The sequence below is a fragment of the Salarias fasciatus genome, chromosome 3 (assembly GCF_902148845.1).
Source record: "Salarias fasciatus chromosome 3, fSalaFa1.1, whole genome shotgun sequence".
NCBI classification, from domain to species: Eukaryota; Metazoa; Chordata; class Actinopteri; order Blenniiformes; family Blenniidae; genus Salarias; species Salarias fasciatus.
Genome location: NC_043747.1, coordinates 4,832,353 through 4,851,890, shown reverse-complemented (window position 1 = coordinate 4,851,890; position 19,538 = coordinate 4,832,353). Strand labels below are relative to the sequence as shown.

Below are 19,538 nucleotides of genomic sequence, written 5' to 3'. Positions count from 1 at the left end.
CTTCCTTCACGGTGATCCGAGGCGGCGCTCCGGCTCGAGGGGCGGCGCGCTCGCCCTCACGAAATATTCATGGCGGGGAGTTCCAGGGGAGCGATTTGGCAGCTCCTCGCGTGAAAAAGAAAAAAAACGCATCCATCACCTTCGCCCAACCTCGCCGTGTCAAAGAGTGTGAATGATTCATGCCCGCTAAATCAGTATTAGTCGTCTTGAACTCGGTTCTTTGGAGAAAATGGTCTCGATTGGGGCCGCGTCGCTTTGTTCCGCCTTTCAGTGAAAGTAATCAGAGAGAAAAGTTGACTCACAGCAGGGGAAAAAACAAAAGAGCAAACCGCAGTACTAAATATATTTACTCCAGGCTATCTGTCGTTTTCCATTTAGACTGCAGTTCTGATCGGAAACACTAGGGGTCAGTGTTGTTCCTCTAGTGTTTGTTAAAACCAATAAACCCGAACCAAAACGCACCAAACCTGGCGCGCATGTCATGACCGGCGAAACATTTGGTAAAATGGAAAAATGAACCAAATCAATGCAAAAAAAAATTAGCTCTCTAGCGCCACCTAGACACTAAACTGGCCACCGCGGCCTGTAGGAATATCGTAGAGAGATCAAACCAACGCTCGCTGGTTCGTCTCATCAAGGCCTAAATATCTCGCACCGACATCCCTGAACTCAGTCCAACAGGAAGTCCACCATTTACCTTCCAAAGTAAAAATTCATTCAAATTCACACCACACAAAAAAAAGATCTTCTTCTCATATATGTGTGCTTTACTATACCTTTAAATTAACTGTCAAAATAGACAACTGGCTTAAAAATGAACGAATAATTTGAGATCGTTTCGTGGTTTCTCTGACGATCCGGTCTCACCTTGAGGTCGTACTCCTGCCGGGTGTCCAGGGTGTCGCTGCGGAGGTCGGACTTCAGCTCTATGTCGTCTTTAAAGGGCTGATTGGAGGGAGAGAAGGACACAGAGGGAAGAAACTAAAGCGTCAAACAACAACGAAAAAAAAAAAAGAAAAAAGAAAGAAAAAGAAAGAAAGAAAAATAAAAAGTGCCACAACAAAAAAAAAAAAACAGGAGAAGGAAGAAAGGCAACAGAAGGGAAAAGAGGAGAGAATGGTAATAAAAGTGTTAAAGAAGGATTAAGAAAGGGAGAAATCACAGTGTTTGTGTTTGAGTGGAGAGGTTACTGAGTTAATCTGGGTTTTTTTTTCTACGGCTACAGGCTGTGTCAACAGTCCGGGCGGAGGAACGCCGGCGCCCTGCCGCTGCTCACCGAGTACATGGCCTTGACCATGCGCGAGGCCGTGGACACGCTGCCGGAGTCCTCCTCCAAGCTGTGGCTCTCCTTGTTGATGGTCTCCACCTTGATGTCGGGCTTACCCAGCGTGACCCCGCGCCGACCTGCGGGGGAAAACACACGGCCCGTCCGTCAGCGGCGGGGATCTGCTTTCTCTTTGCTTTTCCAGCTTCTCCAGGCGTGGAAATCCTCACACTCTGCGTTTCAGCGGGAAGTAAAAAGGAGAGACGGACTCACTGCCTTTGCGCTGCCGGTAGAAGATCAGAACAAGAACCAGCAGGAAGATGAAGAGGAGGACGGTGCAGCCGACGGTCCAGCCGGCGATGATCCCCACCGTAATGTCCTCTGAAACAGAGAAGAAACAAAAAAACTTTAATTTTCAGCTCTTTTCTTTCAGAACGAGGAGCGGCGCGGCGGACGCACCCATCTCCTCCAGCGAGATGATCATGGTGCCGGGGCCGAAGGCGTTCCAGGCCGTGCAGTTGTAGGTGGACAGGAAGTCGGACTCCATCACGTTGTTGATGGTGAGGGTGGAGAGGACGCCGCCGCCCTCCGCCGCCGGCTTGCTCTGCTCCACCGTGTAGCGCTCCAGCAGCGTGCCCTTCTCCTTCTCCCACACGTTCTCCTTCCACGCCCACACCTAACACACACACACACACACACACACACACACGGAGTTTGCATGTTCCGCCCGTCACCCGCAACAGTTTGTGTGGAAGTTGGCAGCAGAGCGAGGATCCGGCACGTCCTCCCGGCTGCAGAGCCACTAAGAGCAGCTGTATAATTCAGCAGCGCGGCGCCGTGCGGCGCCGGGTCAATTATGCATGAGCCCACATGTTCCCATAATCTGCCCACTTATTCCGGGGAAGGAGAATCTCCTGCAGTGGCGTTTACTGGGACAACTGTTCCTCCGCCGTCCTTTTATATTTTATAAATCCCCCCTTTTTCCGTCCCGGCCTCCGCCGCCTGCATTAAAAGGAGCGCGGCGGCGGCGGCGCCAAGTCAGGACGGATCACTGGCCGAGGCGGGGGAGCCGGGGAAGCGCCGCTCGCCCGCCCGCTCGCCGGGCGGGGGAGCTAAAAGCGGAGCGGCTTAGCGTCGGTTTGTTTATGTGACGGGATGGAGGAACATCGGAGGGGAGTCTGAGGGTGAGTCACCGCTCGGAAAGGAAAGGGGACAAGCGCCTAAAAGCGCCCGCCGCGCCGGCGGAGAGCCATTCAGGACGGAGGGAAAGGTGGAGCGCGAGCGAAACTGCCGCCAGGGTGGAAAAACGCAACCTTCTGCTCGCTTGAATAATTGACGCCGGGGCAAATAATCTGGACGTTTTCACGCGTTACTCACGATCTTGTCGGGCGGCGGCGTGCTGGCGATGTAGCACTTCACCTCTCCCCGCTCGCCCCGCACGGCGTACTGCACCGAATCGCTGGAGATGATGGGAGGACCTGCAGGGGCGAGAGACGGAACCTTTACACACAACCATCCGCAGGAATCAGCTTCAAGCCCCCCACCCCCCCCTCCCCTTGACCTTATTACCCGCTCAGAAAGAATTAAAAAAAATAAAACGCCTCCCAATTACAGACAAGCTGACCTTTCTGAAAGAAAGTGACACATCTAATCTAGCGGCGCCTGCTGACCGTTGACGGTGAGCGTGACCTCCGTCTCCCCCACGCCGATCCGGGGGACGATGGCTTTGCAGACGTACTGACCGGCGTCCGCCTGGCTCACCGACTTCAGGTACAGCTGGTTGCTGTTGCTCAGAACCTGAAGGAGAGAAAATAACGACAACGATAAACGAGAAGGATCAACAAAAATGTACATGAACAGCGGGTCATCTGTTTTTAAATGCTGGAGGTGATTTTAAAACCCCCGACTCCTGGAAGCGTGGCGGGTCGGAGCCGGGCAGCCGGTCGCCGGAGGAAGTGGCGGTGATGTTTACACACACCTACGAGCCGCATTCCTGCCTTCTGGCTGCCGCCGCCTCCGACGGCGGACCGTTAACCCGACCTGACTGCGGAGGCTCGCTTCGTTACGCTCAGAGCCGCTGAAGGGAGGCGTCCTGATGCGACTCCGCGGCGGGAAAACGCCGTTATTTCCGCACGCTAGCTCATTATCTTCACAAAGTTCATCTAAATATGTATTATCAGCCTGTTTAAACACACTGCATAAACACTAACTGTGAAAATCTGAGCTGTTTTCAGTAAAATAACAGATTTAGATTCACTGAAAAGCAGCATTAAATGGATTTAGGGTCACGACTACTGCTACAGGAAAATTTATGAGCCAATTTATGGAGTTTTTTTGGAAAAAGGCAACTGAATATAAAAGTAATTAAATGGTTATTATTCTAAAATAGTGTTGTCTTTTTAAAAAAACATTGGGAGTGACAGGAAAAATCAGTCTTCTATTGTTTTTTTATCATAAATCCTGATAAGAATAACTAAAAAAAAGGCTAAAATAGGAATTACTGTGTTTGTACACACGACTTTACTACTGAACTTTTTGTGACATGCAGATCATGAAAAAGTGAGAAGTTGAAACTATCTGTAAAGACTCAGCTGTTCCGTCGTTCTACAGAGCAGTGTAACTGAAACGAGCGTGGCCCCCCCGGCTCCTCACCATGTTCGAACCCTTTTTGAACCAGGTGAGCGTGAGCGGAGGGTTTCCGGCCCATTTACAGTTCAGGGTGACGTCGGAGTCCACGTCCACCGTTTTAGGCTGCGGCTCCACCAGCAGGATCGGGCCGACTGAGAGAGAGAGGGAGAGGGAGGGAGAGAGAGCATGCGGTTTGTTGTGTGTGAGTATTAGTGCAGCAGGCCGCTCGGCTGTGTGTTCCACGCCGGCCGGCTCCAGACCGGGGGAGTGTGTGACTCACAGTGGACGTCCACCAGGATGCTGACGTTGGTCTTCCCCACCGCGTTGAAGACCAGGCACGAGACGGGCTCGGTGAAGAAGGAGTGGTCGGCCTTGGTGGTGAACACGTTCTCCCGGGCGCCCTGCAGCACCACGCCACCCTTCGCCCACCTGGGATCCAAACACACAGGTTACGGTTGTAAATAAAAAAAAACGGCGGTGCGGCTTTAAGAGGCCCGGCGAGGAGAGGAGACGGCAGCAGACCTGTAGCCCATTATGGGAGGGTTGGCGTGAGCCTGGCAGGTGAAGGTGACTCGGTCCCCCTCCAGGACAGAGCGAGGCTCAATGGACAAGGTCACAGTCGGTGGATCTGGAGGGGAGAGAGAGCCGGGGAGACTCACGGAACAGCTCCACAATCTGAACAGGCGGTGCAGGCCAAATGGCTGCGCTGCGTCGCTTAATTCACCCTGTGAGCACCGGGGGGCAGCAGTGAGTCGCTCGTCTCCACAGCTCCTCAGAGGTTAAAACTTTACATTTTCACTCAGAACGTTTCAGTTCCTCTGGGCCAGAGTGTCAGAATGAGGACTCACTACACCCCCTAGTGGCACAGAGAGGCATTACACGACCATTACTGCGACCCCGCCAGTCGGTGGAGTTTGGTGAGTGGCGCTCACGGTGCACGTTGAGCGTGACGGTGGTGTTCTTCCCGGTGGGGACGGCCAGGTTGGTGGCCACGCAGCTGTAGGTCCTGCCGGTGTCGGTGTCCACGGGGTGGATGGGCAGGTAGCTGCGCGTGGTCACCCTCTTCCTGTCCGACAGCACCTCCTGCAGGCGACACGGCAGAAGACGACTGAGCGCCCGCATCCTTCTGCTTCTCCGTCTAAACGTTGGATGTTTGGTGGGTGTGTGTGTGTGTGTTTTGGGTCAGGAGGCTTACGGTGGCGCTGACGGCGCCGTCTATCGGCAGGCCGTCCTTCAGCCACTCGATCATGGACGGCGGTTTGGCGCCTCGAGACACGCAGCTCAGGTTGTAGGACTCCCCGGCGTTCAGCAGCACCTCGGGGCCGCCGTCGATCACCGGGTCGTCCGGGGGGACTGGAGCAGGCGAGACGGCACGGTTAGAAACACACACACACACACACATGACACAGCTGAGAGTGTGTGTGGACGCACTGAGGACGGTGAGTTTGGCCCTCCTGGACCTCAGGGCGGCGTCCGGCGCCTGACACTCGTACAGGGAGTCGTCGGACAGATCCGCCGACAGGATCTCCAGGTTGTACTGACCCAGTTCCTGCACCCGCAGCACGCGGTACCTGGGCCAGGCTGCAACGCGCACACACACACACACACACACACACACACACACACAAACCAAGCATTAATTCGAGAAAAACCTGAAAATGTTTGGAATTTCCTTCCTGAAAACCACAGATTTCTATTCAAACATGGCGGCAGGCTTCATTCCGGCGGCTCAGTCCTGTGTTGCGAGTATTTTTTTTTTTTAAACACACACCCCTGACACCACGCAGCGTGTTGCAGCCGATCGGATCTCTGTCATGCATGAAGTGAGACTTTTCCAGCCTCGGCCGAGACGCACGGCCAGCGACACGCACGGAGACAAACGCTTCAGCAGACATTCACACATTTCCCTGATCTGCACACACACACACACACACACACACACACACGACACAGCCGTCCCGATCCTCCCTTTCCCTTCCCCCATTCGCCTCACCCACACACACACACACACACACACACACACACACACACACACACAGCCCAGCTGTGTCGCTGCCCAGCATTCTCACCATTAGGTGGCAGCCACGCTCTCCTCTATCGGCGGCGGGGAAAAGATGAATGCATGATGACAGCAACGTTTTAGAGGACTCAAATCCACTCCGGTCGCTGGTGCAGAATTCATGTCTGCTGCCCAGACGCAGATCGCATGTGAAATTTCCCCCCCTCCGCCCGGACCGACGTGCGCGCACGTGCGGCCCTGCGAGCCGCGCTCTCCGCCGCCCGCCTAACCTTGCGCGTCCTTGCTCTTCTGCATGCGTTGGTGCATGTGTGTGGATGCGTGTACGTGCATTTGCATGTGAAATGTCGAGGGCGAGAAGGCGTATGAAAAGCCAAGGGAAGGAGAGTGGGTGGGTGGGTGGAGGGGGGATGGAGGGGGGGTGGAGGCGGCGGCGGCGGCGAGGGACAGAGCCTCACACGCAAAACAACACACACAGTGTATATAAGCATGAAGTGGCCAGTGTTCATTCACATGTCCCTGGTTTTTAAAGAGGCTTGGGCTTGAATCACTGAACCATTACGGTAATAAGATGATAGAAACGAGCAGAAAGAAAGAGAGGAAGAAAACAGAGAAGGGACAGACAAGGACAGGCAGGAGGACTGACAGTGTGTGTGTGTGTGTGTGTGTGTGTGTGTGTGTGTGTGTGTGGAGCTGCGAGGACGAGCTCGACAAGTTAAAAGAGGAATATGAAGCGAGGAGTCGGTGCGGGAGAGAACGAGGGATCTGTGATGAAGAGGTCGCAAAGGAATAGCACGACAGACGAGAGGAAGAGGAGGAGAGGATCCGGAGTCACGGGGATTCGGCTCGTCGCCGCGACGGAGAGATGGAAGGAAAAGAAAATGGGAACAATTGGCGAAACAAAAAAAAAGTGAGGAGAGGCAGAGGAAACTGCGAGCGGGAAGCGGCGGCGGCGGCGGGATGACACACGGGCCGCCGGCCGCCTCCGGACCCGGCGGTTAAAAATATGCCCACTTGTTTTCACCAGTAATTGCGCCGCCCCGGCGTATAACCCCTCCGGGCTCATCAGCGCAATTCTGCAGACGCCGCGCAACCCGGCCGTGAGACGCGGCGCTGCGCCTCGAGTTTCGTCAGTGTCACGCAAAATCAAACCGGAACAAAAAAAAAAAGAAAGAAACCGAGGAAAGGGAGAGGAGAGCGAGGCTAATCGAGCTCCGACATCAGCCAGTCAGTGTCAGCCGCCGTGCCGTGCGACAGAGGTGGTGACGTGACGCCGCTCCAACCGAAACGAAGGGTGTCAGTCCGCCCCGCGTGCCCCGGGGCCAGGCAGCCCGCTAACCCCCGTCGACTGCTAAATTTAGCCGGGGCGGAGGAAGTGACGGGGTATCTGCTGTGGCAGTTAAGGTGTCTCGCTGTGGTCCGTCTGCTCGCTCGGTCCGGCGGCGGCTAAAACATTCAGCGGGCGGGGGGGGGGAAAAAAAGAAACATTTCGTCAGCATACAATCAGACGACCGCAAATAAATAATGTGGTGCTGACGCTGGAAAGACCCCTGGAAAAAAAAAACACACGGCGGTGAGCAGAGCTGGGACAGCTGATCGCGTCTGCTTAGCAAATTTAGTCCGTTTTCAAACTACCAGCACACTTTTCCTGAGCGGGAGCGTCACAAACGCTAGAAAGTTTTAGTAGTACGGCCGTATAGTCTTTCTAAACGCCACCTGAACACGCATTTCCTGTTTTTTTTTGGTTTGATGCAACACTGAGTTAGACGTCCGCCATGTTTTTCAGCGTGAGGACGGCGGTTTCTGCCGTGCATCGCTCCTCCACGCCGGAGGTCGGGCGGTCTCAAGCTGCTGCCCGGACCCGGAGACCTCCGCCACACCTGAGTCTTAACAGCCGGAGCGAGGGAGCGACGGCGGGCCCTCAGGAGTTCGCCGGGCTGCAGGAGAGGCTATAAATAGCGGGGTTTTATCTGTCCGATGGGACGGAGGCCTGCCGGACAGATGAAGAGATGATTCAGGACTATGGAGGACCGACGCTGCGCTATGCTAGCTCCAGAGCCATAGCTATAACGCTTATTACGACATCTTGCTGGATTCTAACAGTGGGAAAAAAAAAAAAAAAAAAAAAAAAAACCATGACTGCAAGTCTTTCCTCCACTTTCCACCAGTAAAACGGCCGGACGGAAAAGATCAGAACACAAAAGTAACTTCTGCAGCTTTAAAGCGACGCCCGTCAGCGGCTGCAGTCCGAAGAGATCAGCCTCAGCTCCGCAGAGACCCGTCTTAGTCACATGGCGGACGCGGCGCGGCGCGGCGAGGAAGGCCCGGGGCCGGCGTGTGATGCCTCACCCCGGAGGTCCTCTCCGATGCCCAGAGCCAGCCCATCCTTGGTCCACTGAACAATGCCGGAGTAGTTGAAGACAACGCAGGACAGGATCACCCTCTGGCCCCGCACCACCGACTGGTCTGCCGGCTCCTGAGAGAATCTCGCCGTCCACACTGGAGAGAGGGGGAGAGAGACGGGGATGAGTCTGTGAAAAACACTGGGGGGGGGGGGGGGATAAAGAAACCAGACGGCACTCTGTCTGCCTCTAACTTTTATGGTTTATTGATTAGAAACGAGGCCTTCGACCGGCGACGGCGGAGCGCCATAACTACCACCTTTGATCACGCCGGTGGCTCGCAGCCATTAGGCGAGAAGACGGAGGTGTCGGGGAGCGGGGGAATCAGAAGAAGAAGAAGAGGAAGAGGAAGAAGAAGAAAGCAGTGGAAGAGGCGGTTGGTGCTGACTCAGGAGAGGAGAGCTGCGAGATCAAACCCGACAACTCCAGCCGTCGGGGCGTCTCACACCCATTTTCTTCTCGCTCCTGGCTTTTATTTCTTCAAAAACTGCGCTGTGCCGCCCCCCCCTCCCCCCCTCCCCTCGTTTCTCCCCTCTTCATTCCTCCCTATGAGTCATCTCCCAGGCTTCCACTCCCCAACCGAAGCTACAGTGGCTGTCATTGTCTCCACCGGACTCTCTCTCTCTGCGCTGTGGAAGTCCGCCGCCACGGCCACCGAATCGAGGTGGGAACTATGGAAAAAGCCGCTCCACGTTCCACGCCGCGCTGTCACAACTCCTAATTAGCCGTCCCTCCAGAACGTGACGCCCGCCCAACGGCCCCGACGAGGCAACCCCATCTATTTCATTCTCCCTCTTGCTATGTGAGCGGCTGTGGCGCAGTCGGTCGACGGTGAACCCACGGCCTTCCTCCTCTCCTTCGCTTCTCGTGTGTCCTTTACCCAAACGGCTTGGCGCCACTCCCTGGATTTTCGGCCTATATGTATGCATCCCCACTCGCCTCCTTCACTTTGTACATCCATAACGCTGTCTACCGATGTCCTTTTTGCCTGAACTGATTTTCCCTCTGCTACAGCGCACGCCGCTTTCTTTCTATATACATATATAATGCCGTATATGTCCTTTTACCCATAATGCTTTCTATTTCTGTGTTCCTCCTCCTTGCTGGTTGGAAGGGGGTTAGAGGCGGACTGTCACAACTCATTTATCACATTAAATATCAGCCCTCCAGCACTTTCTCTCCCTCTCTCTTCCTCGTTCCCCACGCCGGCCCGTCTCTCTCTCCTCTCACTTTCCTCCCTCGCTCCCTTTTCTTCACCTCCTACCGTTTACATCTCCCCTTCTCACATGTCCTCTCCACTTTTTTTTTTCCTTTTTTATCAACTACTTTTACCCCTCTGCTTCCCTCACGCTCCCTCCCTCCCTCCGAGCCCTCCAGCACTTTTTTTTTTTCCTTTCCAAAGGTTCCCATCGCTCTCATATTTTAACAACTGCCATATGCCTCTGCGCCCGACCTCCCGCCTCACCCGCCTCACCCTCGCCGTGACCCTCGGGTCGCCGTCGCTCTCTCCCCAGACGTGCACTCTCCCCCTATCACGTCACATTCGGTGCCATTTTTTGCGGAGGTACAATATGCCCTGATAATACAAAAAGCAAGGCAGTCATGCAAAAAGATCTGCGGGCCGATCACAACAATGGCTTCTGACAGTGCGGCGCATTAACATTCGGGAGATAAAGGAGATGTGCGAGGATACACGGCGAGGGGGGGGGGGATCGGATGCAGATGGAGCTTCGCGGCACGCATACCTAGAATAACTCAGGGCCCGACATGAGGAAGAAAAAACTAAATGAATCCCTAATTTGCTCCCAGAGGAATGCCCAGATTAACTGGATTAATGAATGAAGATGAAGAAAACAAGAAGGACTGTCTATGAGAGGTTGAGAGCGAAGAACTGTGAGGCGGGAGCAGGAAAATGTACATTTCATCAGCGGGCGAATGCATCAATTTAAAGTTATATGATTCTTCTAATGACCACTTGATGCAACCTCGACTGCTTGTATTCCGATAAATCAGGAATCTCCAATTTCCTTCTGGCAGTCGGCAGTCGAAGCATTTCCTCCTCCAGGACTCAGGATCTCTGTAGTGAATTTGCAAATTATGAGGATATGGAGGCCATTAAAGCTTTAAAATGCTTTCTCCGTCGGCCTTTGGCCGTCTTTAACGACAACTTTAGATTAACACACAGGGTTTTTCTTGTTTTTTTGGTTTAAAGTTGTAATTTCCCATTAGAAATACTTGTTCTTCCTTCATCTTTTATATTTCTTACAGATTTAACGACGAGTGGCGATGATTGGACGGTGATTAGTCTAAACAAGACGTTTAAGGCTGCGTCCCGACAGAATAATCAAGAAGAAAAGCGCGGCTTGCTGCAGCCACAGTTCAGAGCGGGAAACTGTTTTTACATAATTAATGCAGTGATGAAGACGTTCCGTTATCGCAGCGCTACCACCACGCGCAATACATTATGTTATCATATTAATACTTTATTAATCCCTCGGGGAGAATTCTTCCAAGATGCGTCTTAAAACTTGGGAAGTGACGCTGAGCGGCGACTGGATTCCGACGGGCGGAAACACTCCGGCGTCTGGCCTCGCCACAACCACTCCAGACTGGTTTCAATGCCAGGTGGAAACGGGGCCACGGCGGTGACCTCCACGCCGCCTGACTCCAACCAGCCTGCTTTCAAGGTCTTCCTCATCAACCGGTGCGACGCCGCCACCGAACCCTGCTCGTCCTCCACGAATTAAAATTCCACGACTTCAAATAGAAAAAAAGATAAGTGCGATAAATCATAATTAATTCGCAAAAACTGTGAAATTAACTAATCAAACAATCTTAATTAATTAAAAAAACCCTAATTATTTCAGATCTGGTGGCCACAGGGCAGAAGTCAGAAGCTTTGGAAGACCCAAACGAGGAGGAGGGATCCAGCACGAGTTAGAGGAAAGAGAAGAAGCACTGTTTATTAGAAGAAGAACCTGGAAGCTATTAGAATCATCAACAGGATTGTATTTATTTCAAACTGCATAGACATCACAACATTCACAACTGGGGTTGATTTACTGGGAGCAAAGTTGTAGGTTGTGAATCCAAAACTGAATATTATTAAGACAGTCGACACCTCTCTGTTTTCCTCCCACTTTTACATCCTGAATGCAGATTCATGAAATCAAGCTGCAGAAACGCTTCTGATGAACTTAAACCAAAAGTATTACCTCAAACCCAAATCGCTGGTTCCCATTCCTAAATGGCCACAACCATAAATCAATCTTTGACGCTCACTTTTATCAGATTATAATGGAAATTCTGAAGTCAAGATGCAGTATGTAAATGCTTTTAACAGTAGGATGGAGGTAATTAGATGGGACATACATGGATTGCAAGATCTTCTGGATCAACACGTCATTATAGACAGAAGCTAATTGTAGACGAAGGAGATTTGCACATCCTAATTTCAGAAAACACGAATGTTTCTAAAGCTAATTACTGGAATATCCGCCGTGGATTTGTGCCTTCATAAAGGCTTGAAAAGCCTTTTTTCTCAGACGTACACGTTGTAAAGAGAGTTTAGCTGGGTTTAAACTACCCTGCAACCTCGACAGTAGCCTGAGGGCAAGCAAATCCTTTCCTCCACCACCTCGGATACGCTAGCTGGAGGTATTCCCTCCGCTGCCTCTGTAAACCGCGGCTATAATCCAAGCTGAATGCCCGTGAGTGGAGGCTGTGCACAATCTGCAGAGAAAACAGCCATGCAAAGGCTGAGGACCGAAAACACTGACTCATTTAAACATGTGCTCGTCGCCTTCTGATTTCCATATTACCCAGTTAACACTTGTCAACACGAGCGTGCGCGCTGGTGCCGGGTGTGTTGAGGGAAGGAGATCGACACGGAGAGGCAGCGGCAGGGGCGGGAGAGCGCGCGCGCAAGTGCACGGGGAGCTTGTATTCTTTCATTATGTGGGTTATGCTGCAGTGACAAATTTAGAGTGTGTCCTGATTTCCTTGAGTCACCGATCCCCAAGACGCCACCGGGAGACTCCGAGCGTCCGCGCCGAGAAGCTACGGCGGCGCTGTGACCGTATGACCACACGCACACACACACACACACACACACGCACACACACACACACACAAAAAAACACACGATGACCCAGTGTTCACCACACGGGCTAACCACTTCCTGTCAACACACACACACAACACGACCGCCCCGAAACCCCAAACGTATAATCGACACGCCGAGGCGGTTTCCTGAACACGGAGTGAAAACCGTCAACTCAACGCAGCGTCTCCGTCTCCGTTCGGCCTGCTTCCCTGTCGGGGGCCCCGGTCAAAGTTTGGGAAGGGATTAGGACCCGGGCAGCGGCCCCTGGCAGACGCCGAGAACACCGGCCGCTCGCTCGCTCGCTCGCTCGCTCGTCAGAGCAGACGCAGAGCCAGAGGCACACGCCGCCTCGCCGGGTGACTCACCGGAGAGCGCGGTGCCAGCAAGCCGCCGCCATTTAGCCCCATGGCAACCTCTCGCGCCACACGATGGTGTTTAAACAGCAAGGTAATGAAGCGTCAATCTGAAAACTGCCGAAAGGCTACATGCATGTAAAAGACGTCTGGAGCTATTTTTAGAAGCCGCGCGGCTCAGATGTGTGCAGCAAAAATCAACTTTTTACAGAAAAAAACCACATCATAGGTCAATAATCAACCACAAAAAGATGAAGGCCTGATACTGATACTACCGCCATCATAAACACACAGGACCCCACCTCCAAAGACACACACACGCACACACACAGAGTCTGAAAACCTTTAAATAGACTGTAAACAGCTTCTGCCCCATGCAGCCGAACTTGTGATGCCCTTGAGCAAGTCGCCAAACCCAGCGGAGGTCACAGACGCTGCGGGGCAGCAGCGTATGTGTGAATGGGTGAATGTGACAAACAGTGCGAAGCGCTCTGCAGCTGCTCAAGCGAAGAAAAGGAGCGGTATGAGCGAGCTGACGCGCGCCTCGTCCACGCCGCTACCTGTACGCGCCGCCTTCAGTATCCGTTAGAGGAGGAGCTGTGAAGCTGAGAGGCACCGGGGAGGAATTAATTCAATTTGTAACACGGCCTGCTGTCAGGTGCTGATGGCCGAAGCTTGTTTTCACCTTTTTGAAAACACCGGCCCGCCTCCGCCTCGACGGGACGGGACGGGACAGCGGGGCCGGACGTGATGCCGCGCAGAGGACGCTCCACTGGCGGCATTCAGCCTCGGCGAATCCAAAGCTATTAAATAAAATGCCTTTTGTATGGATTGTTATGCATCGATCTAATTATCTTTGTGTCTGCCCCCCCCCCCCCCACTGCACCCCCCCCCCCCAACCTGCCTCCTTCTACCTCCCCTGCTCCTCTCCAGCCAATCCCCCGCTTCAGCTGGATCGCCGACTTGCGTCACCATAGCAACAGCTGACGTGTAAAGTAGCAGCCCCCCCAAAAAAAAAAAGTTTTTCTGTACGAGTGTGTGCGGAGCACACCCCGCGTGTCTGTGTGTGTGTGTGTGTGTGTGTGTGTGTGTGTGTGTGTGTGTGTGTGTGTGCATCTGTGTCTGATGAAATCCTCCCCGCTGCTTGGTACACCCATTTTTCTGGAAAAAAAAAAAAAAAAAATCTTATGACCTCATCCTCCCTCCACCTATTCAATTAATAGTCAGGCGGTCTCCTGTTATTCCTCCCCCCCCCCCCCCCCCCCCCCCCCCCCCGCCCCTCCGCCCCTCCCCAGCTTCTCCTCCATCCACTCCAAATTGATTTTGTTATCTGTCTGAATTCGCCCGCCGCGTGCGGCCGGCGCGTCGGCGTTACGGAGAGACTGCCGTGGAAACGGGATGCGGGAGGCGGCAGAACAAAGGCGCCGGCGAGGAGGTCCGTCCTCGCCGAGCTGTGAAGTGTGATGGAGGATGACATCATTGTTTCGGGACCCGGTTGCAGCCATAGGAGTCATGCGGCACTGAGTCAGGCGCGCGCCGCACGCCGTACTACACGTACACTCGGCTGTCAATCAAGGGCATCTCTCCATGCATCTGTCAGCAAACCTCCACACACACACACACACACACACACACACACACACACACACACACACACACACACACACACACACACACACACACACACACACACACACACACACACACACACACACACACACACGGCGCTGTTCCTTTTAGTTCCTGAAAAGCTGGAGATATGAGGCTTTAATGCACTACAGCATTACTCAGCCAGGATGTATATATAAATACATGCATATACGCCGCGCTTGCATGCAGCCGGCACCAATTTTGATGCATTTATGCATGATGTTTGCTCTATATACCGGATGAATAATGTATAAATAGCTGCAAGTAGCAATTATTTTCATTATTAGCTTTGGCTCCGGTCCCGTCTCTCAGCCCATGGTGGCAAATCAAAACTGTTCGCAGAAAAACATGAGAAAAAAAGCAACGAGTTTCTACTACTGGGGAATCTGGAAGCGGTGATCTGAGCATTTAAGCCAGATAATTCAGTGAAAAAAAAATAACTGTGCAGGTCAACAGAGGACACTACATTGTCAAACTTATAAAACTAATGAAGCGGCAACATAATTCAGATTGATAGATTGGGATGTAATACATTTATTAGTCTCTGTAGGTACACTTTAAGACTAAAACGACTGAAAATAATCAACTATCAAAACTACATGCTGTGTCAAACTCTACCCCCAAGGTGTATCTACATGTAAATACAAAGAAAAATAATATATGATCATAATGCAGGGTAGCACAACATGATTTGATACAGTGTGATACGTTGTGGAGGGCTGTGAAACAACATGATACAATGTAAGCTTCAATGTCCCCCTGGGAAAGTCAGAAGAATCCCAAAAAGAAACACTTAAAACAACAACACTTCTTTCTTTAAAGCTATTGTGGAAAAAAACAAAACAAAACCCCAAGTTTCAACCAACTGCTGACAGCGAAACGCAGCTAAACTGTGATATCAGCATCATAAAAGACTGAATAAACCGTGATGAACTCCGCTTCCACACACTCGTCATTCTTACGCTGCACATTCTAAATAAAACAGAACTTTGAATATGACGGAAAAAATGCAAGTAACGTCATATAGTTTATTTTTCAAATGCTACGAACTAGTTCTAAAAACAGCATCTAAGTATAAAATCTCAAGGCGTTACAAAGTTACTGCAATGCTCAACAGCGTCACATGCTCTCCGAAGGATGAAGCAATTCAAGATCATTCAAGCTCCATCAAAATGAAGACCGGTGAAGACACACCGAATGAAATGAACCAGAACAACACCACTTTTTTTCAATGTTGTGTTTTTTTCTTGTTTCCTTGTGGGGGAATGTTTCCTGCACAGCTGTAGTAAGAGCGACAGTGACAATAAAAACAATCCATCACATCTGAATCAAAGATGTCAATAATATGTTAATGGGACTAAGAAAACCTCACCTCTTTTATGAATGCTGATAATAACTGTTATTGGGTCAAGACCCTGAACTGGACAAAGCATCGTAGGAGATGGATAAGCAGCGATGTGTGATATAAAATAACAGTGTGATGCAATGTCCGCGAATGATAAGACACTACAGCACAGTTCAGAATGTTCTATGAACTATGCAACACAAAGTGATACATCCCTAAAACATGTCCAGAATGTCCCCTGACTTTGGTGTCACCTGGAGGAGAATGGATGATCTCTTATTGCATTTGAAGGCACCACGGGAGAAACTCAACAACTCAACAACACAACGCCTCAAAACAACCTCCACCAGCGTCTGATGGATCCGTCGGAACTCCGACAGCAAGCAGCTTCCTCATCTATTCCCCCGTCTGTGGGAACTCTACCACCTGTGCCTGTCTCCACTCAACAACATGGCCGCTTTGGCAGGACGGCCATAATAACCCATCGCCATGGCAACGGGGCTATAGAAACAAGTGAGAACCGTGGAGGGAGGGAAGGTGGAGGGGGGGGGGGGGGGGGGGGGGGGTGGAGTGAAAGGAGGCGACCCACTGGGCGCGCCGACACCGCGTCAGTCAAACACAAAGGTGTCTCCTGGAGGTGGGGACGGAGCCGAGGGGAGATTAGGGGCAGAAGGAGCCCGCTCCGAGACGCCCTGCCTTTGTCTGCCGCATTGTCTGCCTGCTCGCTCCTTCCCTCCATCATCTTTTACCTTGCCATCCTCCCACCGACTCGCACTTAGGGCCCTCTTCCTTTCTTCCGGAGCTTTGTGGCCTTGCCCCCGTCTCGTTCCCTACTGACTCCCTTTTGTCCAGCTGGCATCGACTGAGAAATTATGGCTCCTTCGTCCCCCTTCACCTTACTCCCTTTACGGGCCACCTTCTCTACTTTGAAGCACATCTGCTTGCCTTTCCTCAATTAGTCCTCCGTCTTTGTCTGTTCATTTCAGAGCCGTTGTGCGCCGCGAAAGGTGCCGGCGCTCATTTCCCCGCGGTGTTTGCAGAGTGCGCCGAGCGCCACCCTTCCATTCTCCGGCGCTCCTCTCACACACGCGTTTCACATCTGAAGGGTTTTATTTGTACCGAACCTCTGTTACAGACATTGTTACCATGGTTACAGCCGGTGAGGACCGCTGACACAATGATAGACACGGTGGCCATGGCAACCCCTTGATCACTGGTGGGTAATATGATAATTCATGGACGAGGCATCGGACACATTACGGCCACGTGAATATGCTCAATCGCTGGAAAGCCGGCGCCGGCGCTGGTAATCCACGAGTCTTTGTGCGGCCAACACGCCGAGCGGCTGACAAAGGATACTCCGCTGTTACCAAGGGGGACCACAACTAACAATAGCCGTCCTTTGGATAAGCTGGAGCGAGGGCATGCATACACCAAACGGCCATGACATTACGGCTACGTGCTGAATCTCTCTTGATCGCGGCATCTGTAACATTTCGTCCTCAGAGTTGATGTGCAGCGGAGTGTAACGATTTGGCAAAAGCCAATTTATGGCCAGAACTGCAGCATCTGTTGTGGGTATCTATACAAACCAGTGAGAAAAAAAAAAAAAAAAGAAAGAAACCTGTGAACTGGCGAAGGGCTGGCCAAGGCGCTCTGAAGCACTCTGAGAAGTGAGCGTAGCCTGAACTCCTGCAGCAGCGACAGCCGTCACAACAATACACATTTCATTACAGTGTTGTTGTGAGCGGCGCTGCACAGCTGCTGAACAGCGAGGCCGTCGATGGCGAGCCCTCGTCCACCGCAGACGGCACTCACAATGGGCATCTTAACGGGACCGCTTAGCGATGAAAGACAGCGGCCTGGTCTTTTACATCCTGCGGTCGGCTGGGAATGAGTCCATTCCTTCATATGCACAGCGGACGCGGCAGTGGAAGAACCCCCGACTCCTCCTTGAGCTTGAAGCCAAACACAACGGATGTCCATGTCTTGGTGGCTCGAGAGACTCTCAATGTGTGGTCATAATGTTGCGGCTGATCGGTGCACCACGCGGAGTGCAGCGCACGGGCCGGCGCCGAATTCAACTGGCACAATCAATATCATAATGAATCCATGATTCCCAGCAGTGGTTCCCCATCGATCGCCGCCAGCGGGCCTCGGTCCCCGAAGCAGGCACCCGCGCCATCGGCCGTGACGGCGCCGGCGTCACGGCGTGACGCCAGAGCTGGAATCCAAGCAGGACTGTTTCACAAGCGGCACGCCGTCAATAAATCACCTCCTTCAAGGTCTGCTTTAATTCAATCCGGTGCAATCTAATTTTATTGGTATGTACTGTAGCTTCTTGCAATGTCATCTGTCACAAAAAAAAAAAAAACATCCCATAAAAGCCTGGGACCTTGACCTCAGAGAGCGCTGTAATATTCATACGGAGCCGGCTGCCAACACCGCCACCAGCGCACACAGGCGCCGCGAAGAGGAAGCCTGTTTGTGACAGCAAACACAGGAAGGCCAGATATGCGAGGATAAATCCAGGCCGGACCGAAAAATCTGTGAACAGCTTCAACTGGTGGCGATGGCGGAGCTGGCTCTGGGCGGAGGGCGTCCGGCGCCTTGGGCACGTTGCCATTACTCAGCATTTGATCTAAAACTAACTCGTTTTTCGACCCGAGGCAGAAAACTTGGAAGGAAGTCTGTCATTTTCATAGATCAGATAACAGGGAGCAGCTTTCTTTTGTTGTGACTTGGTTAATTCGTTCATCGGCTTCTTTGTTTGGGTGAATTTAAAATACTACGGCATGCGCCGCAGCTGCTGGGAGTCCAGTCCGGACAGGGACACTCCCGGTGTTCCCCTGCTGCAACACACCTGAATCTCATGCCAGTACCGTGACGAAACTCCGCGGGGAGCCTGAGAACGAGTCAATCATCGTCACCAGCGAGGGAGACGGGACCGCGGCCCTGGAGGACCAGGAGTCCTCGTCCCCAAACGGACCTCCTTCAGCTGATGCAGCAGCTGCTTTCAGTCACTTCATCTGTAAATACTTTGAATTGATCATATCAGTTTCCATCTGCTAACTGTTCCACATCGTGGCGTCTAAATATGAAGTTGTTGGATTAGCTGCACATTGGAAAATAGTTACTTTACTAATTTTTTTTTACTATGGGGGACAGCTGTCTTGTCACGTCCATCTTTTGTCAGCAGGTTTCTGCAGCAAAGATCCCGACTCCTCCTGCACTTTCCGCAGCTTCTGTTTGCGCCGTGGGGGAATCTGCTGCTCCTGTTATGGTGCTAATAGCTGCCGTCCTCCGCGTTTTATAGCTGAACTTTTCTCCAGATAACTTCTTTGTTGTCTCTGTTACTTTGATAAAAGCGGAGCGCGCTCACTACCAAGGACGCCGACATGCGCTGTGAAAGTGGCGGCCCGGCTTCTTTACGTAAACTCCACCGTCTCCTCGCACACGACTCGACGAAAACTCAACGCTCATTCGCAAAGGTTTGGATTTTGAATTCCTGAAATTCTCCCACTATAAACACATGAAAACATCCAGAAGTCACTCAGAACGCCAGCGCATTGTGACAGTTTGTATCACGGGTTAGAAATGTTACATTCCACATAATTACTGGCTGAAAAAATGACGTAAAACACAGAAAACTACACCCACTGATTTGGGGTCCTGGTTTGAATTAAGAGAAGAATTCTGTAAAGACTACGCCGACACTTTAGAGCACTTTTGACAGTTTGGGGAGAAATATCACCATCTGAAGCGAGAAGCAGT

At 52.1% G+C, this 19,538-nt stretch overlaps 1 protein-coding gene across 3 annotated transcripts in view; it reads right to left on the bottom strand.

Annotated features, from left to right (window-relative positions):
- Window positions 1–19,538, bottom strand: part of kirrel1a (kirre like nephrin family adhesion molecule 1a) — a 28,880-nt gene that overhangs the window by 3,312 nt on the left and 6,030 nt on the right. The window contains exons 2-14 of one of the 3 annotated variants that reach the window (XM_030085483.1): window positions 8,259–8,408; window positions 5,324–5,473; window positions 5,088–5,245; window positions 4,825–4,975; window positions 4,415–4,520; window positions 4,173–4,321; window positions 3,917–4,044; window positions 2,935–3,061; window positions 2,642–2,742; window positions 1,724–1,940; window positions 1,538–1,645; window positions 1,277–1,404; window positions 868–981 (exon numbers count right to left, since the gene is read on the bottom strand). In XM_030085483.1, coding sequence (XP_029941343.1) covers window positions 868–981; window positions 1,277–1,404; window positions 1,538–1,645; window positions 1,724–1,940; window positions 2,642–2,742; window positions 2,935–3,061; window positions 3,917–4,044; window positions 4,173–4,321; window positions 4,415–4,520; window positions 4,825–4,975; window positions 5,088–5,245; window positions 5,324–5,473; window positions 8,259–8,408 — 1,787 coding nt within the window. The remainder of the gene's footprint in view (window positions 1–867; window positions 982–1,276; window positions 1,405–1,537; window positions 1,646–1,723; window positions 1,941–2,641; window positions 2,743–2,934; window positions 3,062–3,916; window positions 4,045–4,172; window positions 4,322–4,414; window positions 4,521–4,824; window positions 4,976–5,087; window positions 5,246–5,323; window positions 5,474–8,258; window positions 8,409–19,538) is intronic. The other 2 variants (XM_030085499.1, XM_030085492.1) reach the window with 2 other exon arrangements.